Source organism: Durio zibethinus, chromosome 12 (assembly GCF_047325235.1).
Source record: "Durio zibethinus cultivar Kanyao isolate XHJ-2024 chromosome 12, ASM4732523v1, whole genome shotgun sequence".
NCBI classification, from domain to species: domain Eukaryota; kingdom Viridiplantae; phylum Streptophyta; class Magnoliopsida; order Malvales; family Malvaceae; genus Durio; species Durio zibethinus.
In genome coordinates, this window is record NC_143173.1 from 6,564,223 (window position 1) to 6,580,304 (window position 16,082).

The 16,082-nt window shown below is 31.5% G+C and overlaps 1 protein-coding gene across 3 annotated transcripts; it reads left to right on the plus strand.

Annotated features, from left to right (window-relative positions):
* Positions 1-1,520: 1,520 nt before the first annotated feature.
* ORC4 (origin recognition complex subunit 4) lies at positions 1,521-10,990 on the plus strand. 3 transcript variants are annotated; one of them, XM_022890590.2, is made up of 16 exons: positions 1,521-1,979; positions 2,119-2,209; positions 2,318-2,374; positions 2,959-3,006; positions 4,730-4,780; positions 4,860-4,903; positions 4,982-5,045; positions 5,216-5,302; positions 6,856-6,947; positions 7,036-7,117; positions 8,603-8,688; positions 8,796-8,905; positions 9,833-9,925; positions 10,006-10,070; positions 10,188-10,331; positions 10,564-10,990. In XM_022890590.2, exons 1-16 carry the CDS (start codon positions 1,858-1,860, stop codon positions 10,591-10,593), a joined length of 1,266 nt encoding a protein of 421 aa, XP_022746325.1. In that variant the 5' UTR covers positions 1,521-1,857; the 3' UTR covers positions 10,594-10,990. The 3 variants fall into 3 exon arrangements, with proteins under 3 accessions (XP_022746325.1, XP_089625361.1, XP_089625360.1); XM_089769235.1 differs by lacking the exon at positions 9,833-9,925 and having other exon boundaries at positions 1,533-1,979; positions 10,564-10,728; XM_089769234.1 differs by lacking the exon at positions 2,318-2,374 and having other exon boundaries at positions 1,721-1,979.
* The last annotated feature ends 5,092 nt before the right edge of the window (positions 10,991-16,082 follow it).

Below are 16,082 nucleotides of genomic sequence, written 5' to 3' on the forward strand. Positions count from 1 at the left end.
TGAATTGTAGTATAGATAATTGTAAGTGAATTACTCGGTTACTTCACAAACGAATCATTTTTAATTATTGTAATATAATTAATTAATCAAAATTCAATATTACGTGTGATTCATTAAAAATTTCACCCATATTTTTAATTAGTAGATTCTTATATAATTTTTTACTATAATTAATTAATTGTAAGATTATAATGCTCCTTTATTACTGCCCCTCTTAAGTTACTGTTGTTAATCCCCCTTAATTTTTTTTTTTTATTTTGTTTGCATTGTTTTTCCATATAACTTTTGATACAAAAATTTACCACTTTATTAATATAAATTATTATGTGAAACTAATAAGTTGTAATAATCTATAACTACAATATCCAAAAACAAAAATTTAAGTAATTTTGAACAAAAAAATTATATAAATGATAATCTACTTAAAAAAAAAATCGAAGAAAACTTCTCCAAAAGCTTTTTCAAAAGCTTGTAAATTTATAAATTCAATTAACTAATAATTACTCAAGTACAAAAAGCTAGAAACTATATAAGTATTAATTTAATTGATGATTTATGGAAGTATGTATTATTTTTTTATTTTAAAATTATAATTGTTCTTGTGACTATAAATATTAAATTGACTTTTTACAAAACTTATAGCTGATAAGTTTTTTATTTGATTAAAATAAAATTGAAATAAATATATTTATTAGTTAATTTATAAATATAACTCATATAAATATTGGTGTCATGACTTTCTAATTCAAAAAATTTGAATCCTTCTTTCCCAAATAAAAAAAATTAACACTATACATGAAAAAGAAGGAAAATAGAAGGAATGAAAAAGGGCAAGAAAAGAAACAAGGGAAGGAGATTAAGGGTATTTCTTTATTGTGTTAGGTATGAAAGATAAAAATAAAAGAAAAAAAGATATTAAGGGTAAAATTGTAAAAATAATTATTAATTTAAATTAAATAAATATTCTCACTCATATTTGAAAAGATTGGTTTCGAAAAGAAATAAGAAGCGCAAATACACTCGTTTTCTTTCTCTCGTCTTATTTCTCTGAAATAAGCCAATAATTTAATATAGATGTTGCGGTTGAAAAATTTTGAATTGAAAAAATATGTTTAAAAAAAAAGATATGCATAAAATAATAAAAATTTAAAGATACAAGAATAATAAAATTATTTTACTCAAAAAAATTACTGTTAAAGGTAAGCCCCTTTTTGCTAGCTTTTTTTTTTTTTTTTTGAGTTTTACTGTTTGAAAATTAAAAATTTAAATTATAAAACCACAATTTTTTTATTATTTAGGTAAGGTTAAGGTTAGCTTTAGAATAAAAAAAAACGCCAATCTCAATGCTAAATTATGCTCAAATCTGTTTTGCTTGTGTGTATAATTCTGTAATTTCCCATTGAAACTATTTGAGATTGGACCTGGCTTTGTAAGGTGCCCTCTAAAGAACGGCCCATACTTGATTTTGGACTTGTGGCGGGAACCCACGGCTTTTTCCCCTTTTGTATTTTCTTTCCCTCACTGCAAACCTCGTTTTCCTCAGTTTCCCCTTTCCTTCTCGGACAGTTGCAGTGCCATCGCCGTTAGTTTATGGTGGCGCTTGTCCCTCCCTCCTCCTTAATTTCCTCGTTTATTTTTTAATTTTTAAAACCTAAAAATTGTAAGCTCTTACCTGGTTCTTCCTTTCCTAAATCTGATTTTGAATTTAACTTTGTAGAATCTCAACGTAGAGTTATCAAAATCTGATTCCTCAATCTGATATAGCTTTAGTCAAGAGCTTTTAGCAATTATACATAACAGCAGCTCAAATTGTACCCTTGCCTATAAGTTCTCTGTCAATCTTAACCGACTAAAGCAATGGGAAGAGAAAAAGAGAAACAAAATCCATCAGAGAAAGCCCTAAATCTCCTTCGAACTCGACTCTCTAACCCTAATTTCATCTTCAAACCCCTCTCCGATTCTCCTGACAGCAACTACAGGTCTGTTTTCTTTTTCCAGTTTGGAAAATGCTCACTTAAATAAAAAATAACAAAAATCTTTTTTTAATCTAAATGAATTTGCGGGGGGTTTTTTTTTTCTCAATTTCCTTTTGCTTTTTCTTTTATTTTTTTTTTTCAGTAAGTTAAAGTTTATAATATCGAGTTCAGTTACAGAAGCATGCAATAATTCGATTCTGCTTCTTGGTCCACGTGGTTCGGGGAAAGTCGCGGTATGCCATCATCTTGAATTAAGCGTTGCTTTTCCTTCCATAGTTAAAGAATAATTTTTTCTTAAGTGTTATTTATAAATTTTTTTAGAGGTTTTACTCTGTTGTTAGGTTTTGGAACTTGTTTTGGGCGATCTGTTACAACAATATCCTGAAGTAATATCTGTGGTAGGCTATGCTCCTTAATTTCTTAGTTTTTTTTTTTTTTTCTTTGGTTCTGGAAAAGATTGTTCTTGAGGATGTGGTTGTAATGGAAAGGATGAAAGTTTAATCGATGTAGTTTGTTAGAAAATGAGGAAATAGATTTTGATTTGACATTGTCATGTTTCAGATATTGCTTGAGATGTGAATTTAATTGAATTTGTTTGTTTTGTGAAACTAATCCCCCATTTAGTTTTTAAGGAAAGATGGGAAAGAGTGAAATTTTTTAGGGTAAAGTAGGAGTCTTTGGCACACTTCAGAGTAACTGCAAGTCGTCTCATTTACATGGTGCCTCGACTAGATAAATCATGCTGGAATTTTTAATTCCATGAACAAAGTGTCTGCGTCAAAATTGTGATAGTACGTATACGTGTTTCTTTATATATAAAAATGCCAACTCAGTGGTTTATTATCTGTTATTGTTTTAGCTTGCTTTAAGGTGTTATAAAGAGACAATGCTTCGATATGTATGTATATATACATATACATATGCATATTGTTCATAGGAATTTTGCTTCTCATTGTATCTTGTCATCGGCGTTTTCTTGCAGATTAGACTGAATGGCCTATTGCATAGTGATGACAATTGTGCACTAAAGGTAAATATCTCATAATTTTCCTCCCACATTATACTCTGTTATATTGGATTGCATAATCATGAATTCTCAACTACCTAATTGTTCTCATTGTGCATGTTTAACTTGTGATATTTGGTATGTTCTCATATTTGATTCTATCCTTATAAATAAAAGGTCCTTCCATAAACGTTTCTGTCAACTCAGTTGTTAAGGGTTTGTGGTTTGATTTTGGGATTACTTTTGTCATTTTAAATTGGTTTTTGGGATTACTTTTGACAATTATATTTCTTTTTAGAATTTCCCAATATTGGTTTTGGAGAGAGAGAGAGAGAGAGAGGTGGATTGTTGGATTCTGACGTTTTGGGTGAAAGAGGGGGTCAGATTCACTTCCCCGTTGCCTGATTGTTGCTGAAGGGGCCAAATTGGGTGGGCGGCTGGGGTTGGAGGGGGCTTGATCTGCCTCCTTGTGCCATAACCAGCTATGCTAGGAGTTGCCTTGGCTTTAATTACTGACATTGGCATTGGGAATTCTAGGTTCGACACTTCCTAGTGGTGGCTGGTTGGCCTCTGGTCTAAAGGAACAAAGGGAGATAGAAGAGAAGAAAAAAAAAGGAAAGGAAAAATGGGAGAAATATTTTTGATAAAATTACTTTAAACTATAATATTAAAAAATTGTTATCCAATTTTCTTTTTATTAATATTATTAATATTTTATTTTTTGAGAAAATGAATGTAAATTGTAATATTAATTTTTTTTTTTTAAATATAATTTGGGTTCTTTTAAATTTTGACAATTAAAAAGTATTTTTATTTTTTTCACCAAGAGGAATATTAGGGGATGAGGTAAGGGGTTGCTTACTTTTGACAGACCTACATGGCTCACTAATGGTCCTGGCTGCTACCAGTCCAAGTAGTGGTTGGCATATAAATATTTTTCAACAGAACTATTTTTGTGCACATGGACACTTGTTGCCAGTTGGGAATTAACAGCTGGGTTGATATAAGACTTGAGGGAAGGATATTTTAGTTATAATGTTGGAAGTATAGTGACTAATATTTGACTCTTTGAACTGTAGGAACCAATATGATATGTTACCCGAACTTTGGGGACTATGATGCAATTACTCATAGTTACATGTTTGGTAAAGAAGAAAGGTGTTACCCACAGTTAAACTTGGGTAGTTGTTTTGCAAAAATTTGTCAAACTTGAGATTTTTTTACAACAATTCTCCTATATTAATTGGGGAACTCCTGAAACAATAGATGGATCCTTGATTGTTACTTTCTGAGTCAACAACGGGAAGTTATTACATGAAAATTATTAGCATGATGTGGATAAGCGATACTGCAGCTCTCTGCATTCTAAAATTGTGTCTAATGGAAGATCTGTGGGTTTAGACATTTACTAATCATAACACATTGAAGAAATATAATAGGAAATGCTCACACAATGACTGATTGATGAACAACTTAATAAGTTCTGGGTATACATTAACTATGCATAATTGAAAGCCTATTGGGTCTGGTCTTATGCTAGTTAGCAAGATTACTAGCTAAACTTGTCTGTTTCTTTTCTATAATCTGCATAAAAAATCTTGCCATTCCTCATTAACATTATTTATTGTATTTTTGTTCAACAAAATTTCTTCTTAGGCTCTTACTAAGTTATGGAATCAAATATTTTGTCTTAAGATTTTCATGGTAACACCCTTTTTTTAATTTGTCATGGTTATCCGTCTTTCAGGAAATTGCTCAACAGTTATGTGTGGAGCATCAACTTTTGTTCTCGAAAGTGGTACTACAAATATCTATTTGAGGTCATTATGATGCATTTTCAACTAAGATTTATATTGATTATGAGATGATTTCTGTAGGCATCATTTGATGATAACTCCCAGTTCATGATAGCAATGTTAAGGTGAAGATACCTGATTTGCCTTATTTTTTAAAAAATATATTTTAATACTTTAAAACTGATAGTGTCTATCATTGTCAGGGAATGTGGATTAGCACATAAAACAATTATTTTTGTGCTTAATGAATTTGATTATTTTGCTCAGGTAAGGATCTTCCATTTTGTCTATTTTATAATATGCCATGTAAAAGCTCCTATTTTAAGGGGTGTTGGCCATACAGAACATATTTATGATTTTAATTTAGGAAAAAGTTAGGTTTTAAATCTTTCTATCAGGCAATTAAACAGTTTTCTTTTTCCAATTGTTATTTGCAGGGAAAACAAAGATTACTTTATAGCTTGCTTGATGCAATGCAGTCTGTGACATCACAAGCTGTTGTCATTGGTGTGAGCTGTCGACTGGTATGTTCAAAGTTTTTTTTTTTTTTTTTTTTTTAAATTTTTCTTGTTTACAAAGTTTATGATGATAAAAAATATGCATATCATTGTCCTATGTGCTGTAGCTTGAAATTTTATCTCTTGATATTAGTAGTTTTATCTTCATACAATGTTTCTTTTTAGTTGAATAAATTCTTGAATTATTTCACACTTATCTGTCTTATTAATTGTTTTTAGGTCGTAGTTATCAATCCTTTTGGTTGATGTTGCCTAGTATGAGGATGGCAACCTATAGATCTATCAAGCAGTTCTCTTATCATGAGAGTTGAATGTCAATAAAACACTAGGAGGCAAAGTTCCCTTGAAGAACTCATTTTCTTTCCATTTTTTCAATCTTCTTGACTCTTTTCTTTGATTTTCAATTAACAACTTCAAATAACTTCAGGCGAGAGAGGCCATGATAAGTTTGTGGAAGAGGATGAGTGGCTACAGGCTTGAAAACTAACACATAATTGTCTTCAGCACATAATTATTTTTAAAAGCAATAAGGTTGTGAGAGGGGACGAGTGCCTAGAGGCTTGAAAATAACACATAATTGTCTTCAGCACATAATTATTCTTAAAAGCAATGAAAATTCTTCTTGAATCATTATCCTTAAAGCGGGCACTATAAAAGTTTAAAATAAAATGGGAAAGTGGCTGCCAGGTGGTGTATTTGACAATAGTACAGGACTGATGTTATTCAAGAAGCTGATTAGGGATCAAAGATCGTCAAATTTGATATCATCGGTATTGGAAAAATTTTCTTTCCTATAGCTTTAAATTCAAATATTGTGGATTGGAAAATGTCATGAATATTAACATTCAAAGAAATGACGATATTATTGGCCAACAAAAAGAGGAAATGGAGATCTTTTGTTATGGTTGACCAAGAATGGATGAGGTTTTAGAATCAGTGAAGCTTGGGAATGAACTAGACAGAAAATTCCTAAGCATGAGAGGTGAAAGCTGGTCTGGTTCAAAAATTATATCCCAAAAGAATTTCTTTTTTTTTTTTTTGGTTTTATGGCTAGCTGCTAGTGGAAACTTCAAATAAAGGATTTATTGATGGAAAGGTAGATTATTCAGACATCTCAACTTTTTTCTCTTACGATCACTCAGAAAATTTGAATGATCTCCTTTTCGCTTACCTGTGAATTGCTAAAGTTTGGGGAGTCATGCTAAGGGACTGCAATATGATGAAAGAACTTCCTTGAAGCCAAGAATTCAAGTGGTTCACCATTCAATGTTTGGGTAACAAATTAAATCATAGTATCAGGAACAGCACTTTGTTGCTTCTTTTGTAGCTAAGTAAAAAATTTCGTTTGTTTATGTGTTTACTTTTGTTCCTCTAGTTAGGTTTTGTCATTTGCAATTTGCTGAGTTTTGTTCAAAATTCTTTTACTTACTAAATAAAAACAAATTAGAAAACTGATTCGTAGATCCATTGTACAGGTTGAGTGCTTAAACATTCAATTTGCATAAGTATGATTTATTTTCTTCTCTAAAGCCCCTAAATATTTGTTTCATGCCATGTAGGATGTTGACCAGCTTCTTGAAAAAAGAGTGAGATCTCGTTTTTCACACAGAAAGCTGTTGTTTCTTCCTCCATCTAAAGAAGATACAGAAAGGTGATTTTCTATTGCCTAACTGTGGAGATTATTGTGACTTATGCTTAAGAAAGGACAACCTTATCTGATGCCTAATTTGACTTTGCAGATTCATGGAGCACATTTTGTCATTGCCTGTAGATTCAAGCCTTCCGCACAATTACACCGTTGAATTTAATGCAAGGCTAAAAGTATCCTTTCCGTGAAACATTCTCTTAATGGTATGATTGATAACAGTATTATTATAGCCATTTAAAGGGGGGAGGGGGTGTGGGGGAAGCTTTGTGATTGTACGGACTTTAAGGGTTGTCAGAAATCACACTTAACAAGTTTCAAGTGGCCATTAGGATATATTTTTGATGACCTTCTAAGTTGCCTCGTTCGAAGAACAAACTCAATGTTAAGAATAATAGTCTCACGGTTCAAGCTTCAAAGAGTAGAAGTTAAATATCTCTTAATTTAGGAATGAATGCATATATGGGAATGGTTTTATGCTATACAGCTTAGGGAGACAGTTGATATATGGTTGAAAATGAGCATATGAAGATATTTAGATATTTGATTCTATTTTTGCCAAAAAAAAAAAATTATCCACCCTTTGTTCTTTGTTTTTTCCTGCATAAACTCTACTTGACTTCATTGTGTGCATGTTTATAGCTTTGAGTTGAACTTCAAAGTATGACTTGAAAGCTGGCATTGCCAGTAATCAACATAATCAAGTTTTATAGGAGTTATCATTGCTGTTCATTTACATAAGATGGTGGAATATATGTAATGCGTTAGTTTCCAGTTACTATGCTATTGCTAAATAATATTACTATAATTTTGCTCAAACTTATGGGCTTAATGCTAGCCTAGAACTATGGAGATTTACTTGGACCCAAAAGGGTTTTTAAGATGAGCAAGTTGGAGATACAAAAGTCAGTGCAATGCTGGTAACTAAATGCCAACTCTTTTAAAGCATGTTCCCTCCCTCGCCTTCCCCCCCAACACCCAAAATGAATAGGGTGGAGAAATCATTACATTGCTTATAAAACTTGAGCCGGATGATTCATATTGCTCTCTCATGAAGTTGAGGAGCACATGAGCTCTCTCTTGTTCTTTCTTGTTTACCATTTCATTGCTATGTAGTAACTTTCTCATACAGTCTTTCATAAACTAAAAAAGATTATATCCAAATTAGTCATCAACAACTATGAAATGCTATCATCCGACTGAATTTATTGGCTTCTTGTATTTTATATCTACGAAAAGTCCAAAAAGTAGGGGTAAGGCTGCATGGGTATGAACTTTAAATGCAGAACCTTTAGGCAGCCATTTGTTACGTATGTCAATGTTCAGCTCCTCAATCTAAACTTAATTGTATATTTTGTTAAAAGAAATTGTGCTTAATTTAACCCTTTATGGCCTTTGTATCTAACTTTTGACCCATCAAGAAGTTCATTGCTTTATGCAATCTTGAAAGAGAAAAAGAATGAAAAGCATAAATTGAATATTTCTGCATGCTTCTAAGGTGCTTTATCCTTTTTGACACATATAATTCGTAAAGATCAAATATCTTTAACATTATGTTGATACCTAAACGTTCATGCTCCTAAGATTATGCTTTTTTTACTTGTACGTTTCCAAGGATCTATTCTTCCAGACTGGGTGATGAATTCCTTGACATCTTACAGAAAATTTTATCAGATGAGAGATTCAAAGAACTAATTAATACCTATTTGAGTTTCAATTCTACAATTGGTCATTTGGTTAGGTTTCTGTAAGTTTCTCTTCTTGCATTTGGGACTACAGAATGTTATATAAACATCAGCTACTACAATTACAATGTTTTATGATCAGCTCTTATGATTATTGTATTGATTCTAGATTTCAAGCTGTTTCTTATTTGGATTTGGATGTTGGATTCCTTTCGCTTGAGAACTTCAAAACTGCACTTTCTAGCATGCAACGGCAGCCAAAGTTGGAATGTATAAGAGGTATGAGGACTTAGACATGCTTTCCTCTAAATTAGGTATTGTATTTTAGTTTGTTTACATGATTCCACCTTCATAACTACCACTTTTCTAAGGTCAAAATTTTCTCGCATTTTTTTCTTGGAGTTTTGCTTATCTGGTCTAAAGTTCAGTCTTTCTCCAACTTTATTTTTCAAGTCAGTAGTCTACTGGAAATTATAATCGTGTATTATGCACTCCGACTACCTTCTGTGGTTTTCCTTCTCGTTAAATCTATTAATTTGCCTTTTAGGTGCATGAATATGAGATTCTCGTTTAATTCTGCCACATTCACTTCATGTTGACTCATGTTTGAGAAAATTTCAAGCCAACTATCATGGGGCACAAGCTTCAGCTCGAACTTCTAATTTTTTTTTATTTGCTGAAATTTCCAACTTCTAGCTTGGCATTCCTCTGGTTGTTTTTTATATTTAGATGTTCAAAGAATACATTCTTATAAAAGAGAATCATCAGAAGTCCTTCGAATGGTTCAACTCCTTTTGGGCATTTTGTCTCAGATTGATGATTTTCAGCAGACTACTGTTGCAATCTGTTATGATTTCATTAAATCTTTGCAGTGTAATAATTCACATTAAGTTAGCTAACTCGTTGAAAGTCTGACATCATTATAGAGTATTGATGGTCTTTAGCAGACTGTTGTTGCAAACGACTATAATTTTTCTAAATCTTTGTGGTGCATCTTTAAACTTAGTTGATGATTTGAATGTCTTAACACTTGACACAAGTAAGATCTGAAGAAGTTTTAAAAGCAATGCCACTTCACGCACATTCAGTGGCAAAATCGTGGTAAGATGAAGCATGATAATTAGATGAGAAATTATTCATCTTTGATTTATTTAATTTTATTGGAAGCATAACAATCTTGGATACACATTCAACTTGTTCAAGCAGATTGCTCCATACTGGAACTCTATCTGTTGGTATGCATGAAAAGGTTGGAAGTTAAGGAACAGAATTCTTATAACTTCAATTCAGTTATGACAGGTTGATTTCACTTGTTCAGTGTTATTTTTTAATTACTAGCATTAAGATATTATTCACTTACATATTTTCCCTTCTCACAGAATACAAGAGCATACATGATTCATTCCAGACATCTGACTACTATGCTAGAAATGTTTGTCTACGGGTGTGTATAATTCTCTTAAATGAACTTCTAAATGGAAGCCACAATGTATGACTCGAGTTGGTATTCTAAACACTTTCTCATGCCATGCGTTTGATGAGTCCACTCTAATTTTTGTAGGCATTTGAACACCTTCTACAGCATCAGTTGATTAGTTTTGCAGACAACAGAGGACACAATCAATCTGTGGAATTTCGTCCCGTAAAGCTTCTAATTTCACTGGCTGAACTACATCAGGGGCTGAAGTCATATCGTTTGTGTCCTGTAAGTTACTCATAATAATTTGTTTTGTGCGTACAAGAGCTTGCATAATTCTAACATTTATTTAGATAAAGTGGATCATGTTTACCGCAACCATGGTTGGACCTGTTGGAACTCATTTATAGAGTCCTTATGCATTTTTGCTTCTGCCTTTGCAACATTTTACTATGTGATGCATTTAAAATTCATTGACCATTTCAAAGTCAGTGATCAGGGTGTTTTGGTTGCTTTCTAGGCCATCCTCCTCAAATTAATGGATCGGTAAATTTGAAAGTAATATGCTTGAGGGGAAACATTGGCTGCCAATTAACTGGTCCATATGTATGGTCAAAAGAAACATAGAATGGTCCCTCTGCTGCATTTTCTTGGGTCTATTCCACCGTTTCTTTTAGATATCAAATTTTAACTTTTCTGCCGGCCAAGATGTCCTTCAGGTGAAGAATGTCTCTCTTTGAAATCTGTCCTTTGTCTCTTATTGTAATCTGATGTTTATTATTACAAGTGCATTTAAATTAACAGCACAAAACTGCTTGTACTTCAGCTCGTGTTTTTTTTGTTTTTTGGGTTGATGAGTATTTCTTACTGAAGTTGGAAATTTATTGTTATATTTGTGCTAGATGTTCTATTTGGATCTTATAAAAATAGGATTCTGGATTTTGCCACTTGTTCAAGCCTGCAAATTGCACAAAATACCAGCATTTGATTCATTCCTTGTTTGCTATGTTAACTACTATTGTTGTGGTGCTTCATTCTTACCTTTGAAGATGGTCAAAGTGGCTTTCAGTAGGCAATTGTCTTGACCGCCGAATAAATGCATAGTCTCTTGTTTCACTCGTATTGGTACTATGTGAGTTGGAAGACTATTCTGGACCATGAAATGCTACCAGCTTAGTTTGTGTTTACATATATGGATATGCAAATTTACTCTATATCCAGGATTTAATGTTTGATTTTGCAAATCTGTTCAAAGTTTTAAGATGGTTGAAGGTAGAGGGTTACCTAAAGATACAAATTTATTCATTCAGGGTAAAAGCAATGAAGGAGCATAATTATTTCGCTCTCAATTTCTCAGTTTTAAGATGGCGATAAAGGGTTGCCTAAAGATGAACTTTTTGCCAGTTAAATTTTCATGTATCTTGCATTCAATTTATCCCATAATTATTTTGTTGAAGTAATAGAAATATAAGTATCAAATAGTCATAGAAAATCAGACTTACCATTCAAAATGCATCGTCTGCATGTTTAATCATCATTCTCCTATTTTTACCTTTCACGAAAATCATACATGTTTAGTTCTACTTGAGACTTGTGACTTGTGAGGACGTAAGTAATATTTCTCTCCATCGAAGCGGTCCAATTTTTGGAAATTGATAGTCATCTCTCTCAAAGAGTAGTAGTTCTCCATTTTCAAGTAAAACAAAAACAAGCCTAAAACATGTTGGATCTACTTGGGAGGTTAGGTAGGCACAAGATAGGGGAATAAAGTAAAAGAAATGGTTTGAAGGCATGCTTTAAATATCATGTTTTTTTAATTTTTATTATTTAATTTAATTTTATTCAAAATATTATATTATTTTATTTTATTATAATTTTGTATATCAAATATGACATTTGATTTGATATCAAATCAAATCGTTACACTTTTGATGAGGATGAAAATATCTTTTTTTAATCACGGTTTTTTGCTAACAATGTCTAAAAGTTTACTTTAATTTGAGAATGAAAGGGAAGTAATAGAAAAAGTTAAAGGGAGGAAATAGAGAAAGTTCTTAAGTATTATTCTTACATCTTTATTTATAAAGAATTTGATCAAGAGTTGTAACTTTTAAATGTGTTGTTTTGTTCAATTAATTTGTCTTTTCATTGAATTTACATTTTTTGGAACTTAACAAGTGTCATTTACAATCTTTTACAAGTGAAAATATTTTATAAAAAAAATTAGAACTCTTTTGAAATGAAACTAGTCGATACTACCAAAATCCGTCAACTTTACATGAAGTTTGCACATGCTTTAAGTGATTGAAGCTTAAAATCTGTTTAGATCCGAAAAAAAGAGAAAAAAAAAAAGGGTTGAATGTCAAATGGGATTTTTAGTGTAAGTTGGCGTTGCAGTTGGATCTTGTTGACTTTCTGTGAGAATCTCACATTGATCCTAAATCTTTTACCTATGCCTTTTCACAATAAATATATATATATATATATATTATTCTCTTGTACCCAGAAAAATATATAATATATTCATCTTGATCAAACGGTGCCAAGAAGAATCGACAATTCTAAAGATATTAATGTTTTACCCTGTTTTTACATTAAACGGTGGTGGTCAATCCATTTCCCAGCAGAAACTGCTCGTATATCATATATATCGTAGGTATTCAATTTGATTCAGACTCGAATTAATTGGGTCTTATTCAAATGGGACAAGATGGTTTATTTTTTATTATTATTTATTATGATTTTATATTTTTTATTTATTAATATATATTTATTATTTATCTATTAATATATTTTTTATTATTTATCTATTATTTTTTTTGGTTTATCTGTTCTAAATTTTATTTTAATTATTATTTTATATATATAATTTTTTGTTTTAGAAGGAGGTTATGCCGTAAATCAAGAGCTGAAAGAGTTTGGATTAGATTCAAAGAATGAATCCAAATCTCAGATGAAATTAGAATTAATCAAAAACTCTTCTGATCAATTTCTATAAATAGGTATTGAAATATACGGGAAAAGGATAGAAAGAACACAGAGAGCAAACAGTGGTAAAAAGGGTTTTGGTGTGTTGGAAACAATTTTAGGAATTTGTGGGAATTTTTTTTAAAAATTTTTGACATTATTTTTATGAAAATTTCTGAAAATTTTTCAAATTCTGTTGAATTTTATGGGAAAATTCAAGTTTTTTGGCTACTGTTCTGACGAAAAACCCAATTTTCGACGAAGAAACCCAAAAATCGGTGAGCAATCCCACCGATGTTCTTCGCAAGTAGAGAGAGAATGAGAGAAAACTAAGGGGAAGAGAGAGAAATAGAGAAGCATCTGGCAAAAAAACGAGATTTTTTGCCTTTTATACTTGCTCAAGACGGCGTCATTTTGGCGTTAAATCAGTTCAAAGGATCCGCGCGTTTTTATTTGATTCGACCTAACTCGAGCGCATACCGGTGTCTAACCCGATTGCCAGCCAACCCCTACAGCCGAGTTGAGCTGAACTGAGCTGAGTCGTTTCTCACAGAGCCGCACCTTTAAGCCGTGTTCTATCTCTCAAGCCGAGCCAATCTTTTCAGTCGAGTCAAGCCGCCTTAAGGTTTTTTTTTTTCTCTTTTTTTTCTATTTATTATTATTATTATTATTATTATTATTATTATTATTATTTAGGTATTCCTTAATTTTTTTATTTTTTTAATTTTAATTTTTTTACTTTATTTTATTTTATTTTATTTTTTAGTGATTTTCTTAAAATAAAAATTCCAAAAAAAAAAAACATTTCGAGGAAAAGTTGAAAGTATCAATTTTTCTTGAAATTAAAATTTCAAAAAAATAAAGTATTTTAAGAAAAAGTTGAAAGTATCAATTTTCCTGAAAATAAAAAAGATTTAAAAAAAATATTTTTAGGAAAAATTAAAAGTATCAATTTTTCTTAAAAATAAAAAGGTTTAAAAAATATATTTTTAGGAAAAAGTTGAAAGTATTAATTTTTCTTGAAATTAAAATTTTAAAAAAATAAAATATTTTAAGAAAAAATTGAAAGTATCAATTTTTCTTGTACAAAAGCAGTAAGTTTTTTTTTAAATGAAAAAAAAAAGATTTACACCAAAAGTTGAATCATTATTCTTTTTTTTCCTTGAAATTTTTTTATGTTAAATAATCCGACAATGGAGTCCCTACAAGTGAAACAGTAGTTTTCTTACATACTTTTGAGGTGAAGGAATTTTCTTAATTTTCTGCCAAAAGCATTGGGATTAATTAAGAATAATTTCTAAAAATTAATTATTTGGTAAAATTTTTAAAGTTTATTGGATAACATGAAATTAAGTTGGCACCATCTTTCGATGGGTGTTGTGAGGGTGCTATAACCTTTCTTATACGTAACCGAACTCTTGAACCCTGTTTTGGTTAATAGACCTGAACCTATTCTTTTAGGGACCCTTAGTCAAGCTTAGGTGTCCCTTGAAATGATAGATTCCTTAGGTGGCCAATCGCACATAAACAAAAAAAAAATTGGTGGTGACTCCTTAAGTCAATGTCTAGCGATAGATCCCCAGATCTAAACGTTATGATAGTTTGGCGACTCCATTGGGGACAAGCTAAGAGTCAGGCCAATAAAAAAATTCGTGTTATCCAAAAACCTAATAAAACTGAACCTTTTGCATAGATTTTTTATTCATATATATTTATTTACTTTGTTAATTATGTCATTCATATGGATGTGCATAACATGAGCTCTATACCCGATCTTCGTCCATCTAGGAGGGAGTAAAGTACTTATTGCTTTCGTGAGGTTTTAATGCCTTCGCAGTGGCTAGCAAAATACTCTTACTCAAATTGAATCCTTTCCATTGATAACCGGTGATGGGTGAGGATTGGACTGCCTTACTAGTCTATAATGGACAATGATGTAAAGAACAATTTGGAAACTTTTAGTAGGTAAAGTCACCTAACCCTGCATATAGTGTACATTTAAAAAGCCAGCCTTAGGATAGAGCCCTTCATACCTAATTGATGGATACAACCCGAAACTAGGACATAAGAAGGAACAATTTGTGACTTGCTAACCATTTTGATTGTTTGACTTTGTGCATTATTTTTATTGTTATATGTAACATTATGCATCTGCATCACTTTCATTTCATCCATGAAACTAACCATGTTGTTTGTTTGATTTTATGCATCTACATCATTGCATTCTATGCATTATTTCATTCTATGCATCATTTTCATGATCATATTTTAACATTATCATTTGCATCATTCTCATTTCATCTATGAAGTCCACATTCCATGCATAAACATACCCTACATAAAGCATATAATTTCTTATCATAATTGTGGTATTTAAGGTTCAAGGATAGCTCCATCCAGCAAGAACCTCATCTATCGACATAACAAAAGAGCTAGAGCTAGACAAATAGAGCAAAAAAACTCTCACCAATTTGAAAAATTAGAAAAGGCACATGAAAAGCTAAAAAATGAGTTAAGTAAGATTTTGGATGCTTCAACAAGCTAAATAAAAGAAAGGGGATAGAAGAGAATACTAGCCAATAGGGCTTTCCATCACAAAAAGTGACTGACCCTTTATACCCACCTGGTTTTGGTCCACTTCAAGCTCAACTTACACAAGAGGCCCCACCTCAACAATTTACATATCCTACATATCCTGGAATGCCATCTGCCTCTAATTCAAGGCATTACCACAGCTATGTAAATCTTATCTTTACTAAAAAGGCAGTAAAAACTGTTCAAGTTCTAGATTTGGATGAACTAAAAGAAAAAGAGGAAAAAAAGGTAAATGTAGTAGAATCTTAGAAAGATTCAAAAATTAGTATGCTTGAACAAAAGTTACGGGCTGTAGAAGGAATTGGGTTTTATGGTTCTATTGATGCTGCTGGGTTGTGTTTAGTCCCAGATGTGATTATTCTACCAAAGTTTAAAGTACCAAAATTTGAGAAGTATGATGGTACAAAGTGCCCAAAGACTCATATCACCATGTACTGTCGGAATATGATAGCCCATGCTCATAATGAAAAACTATTA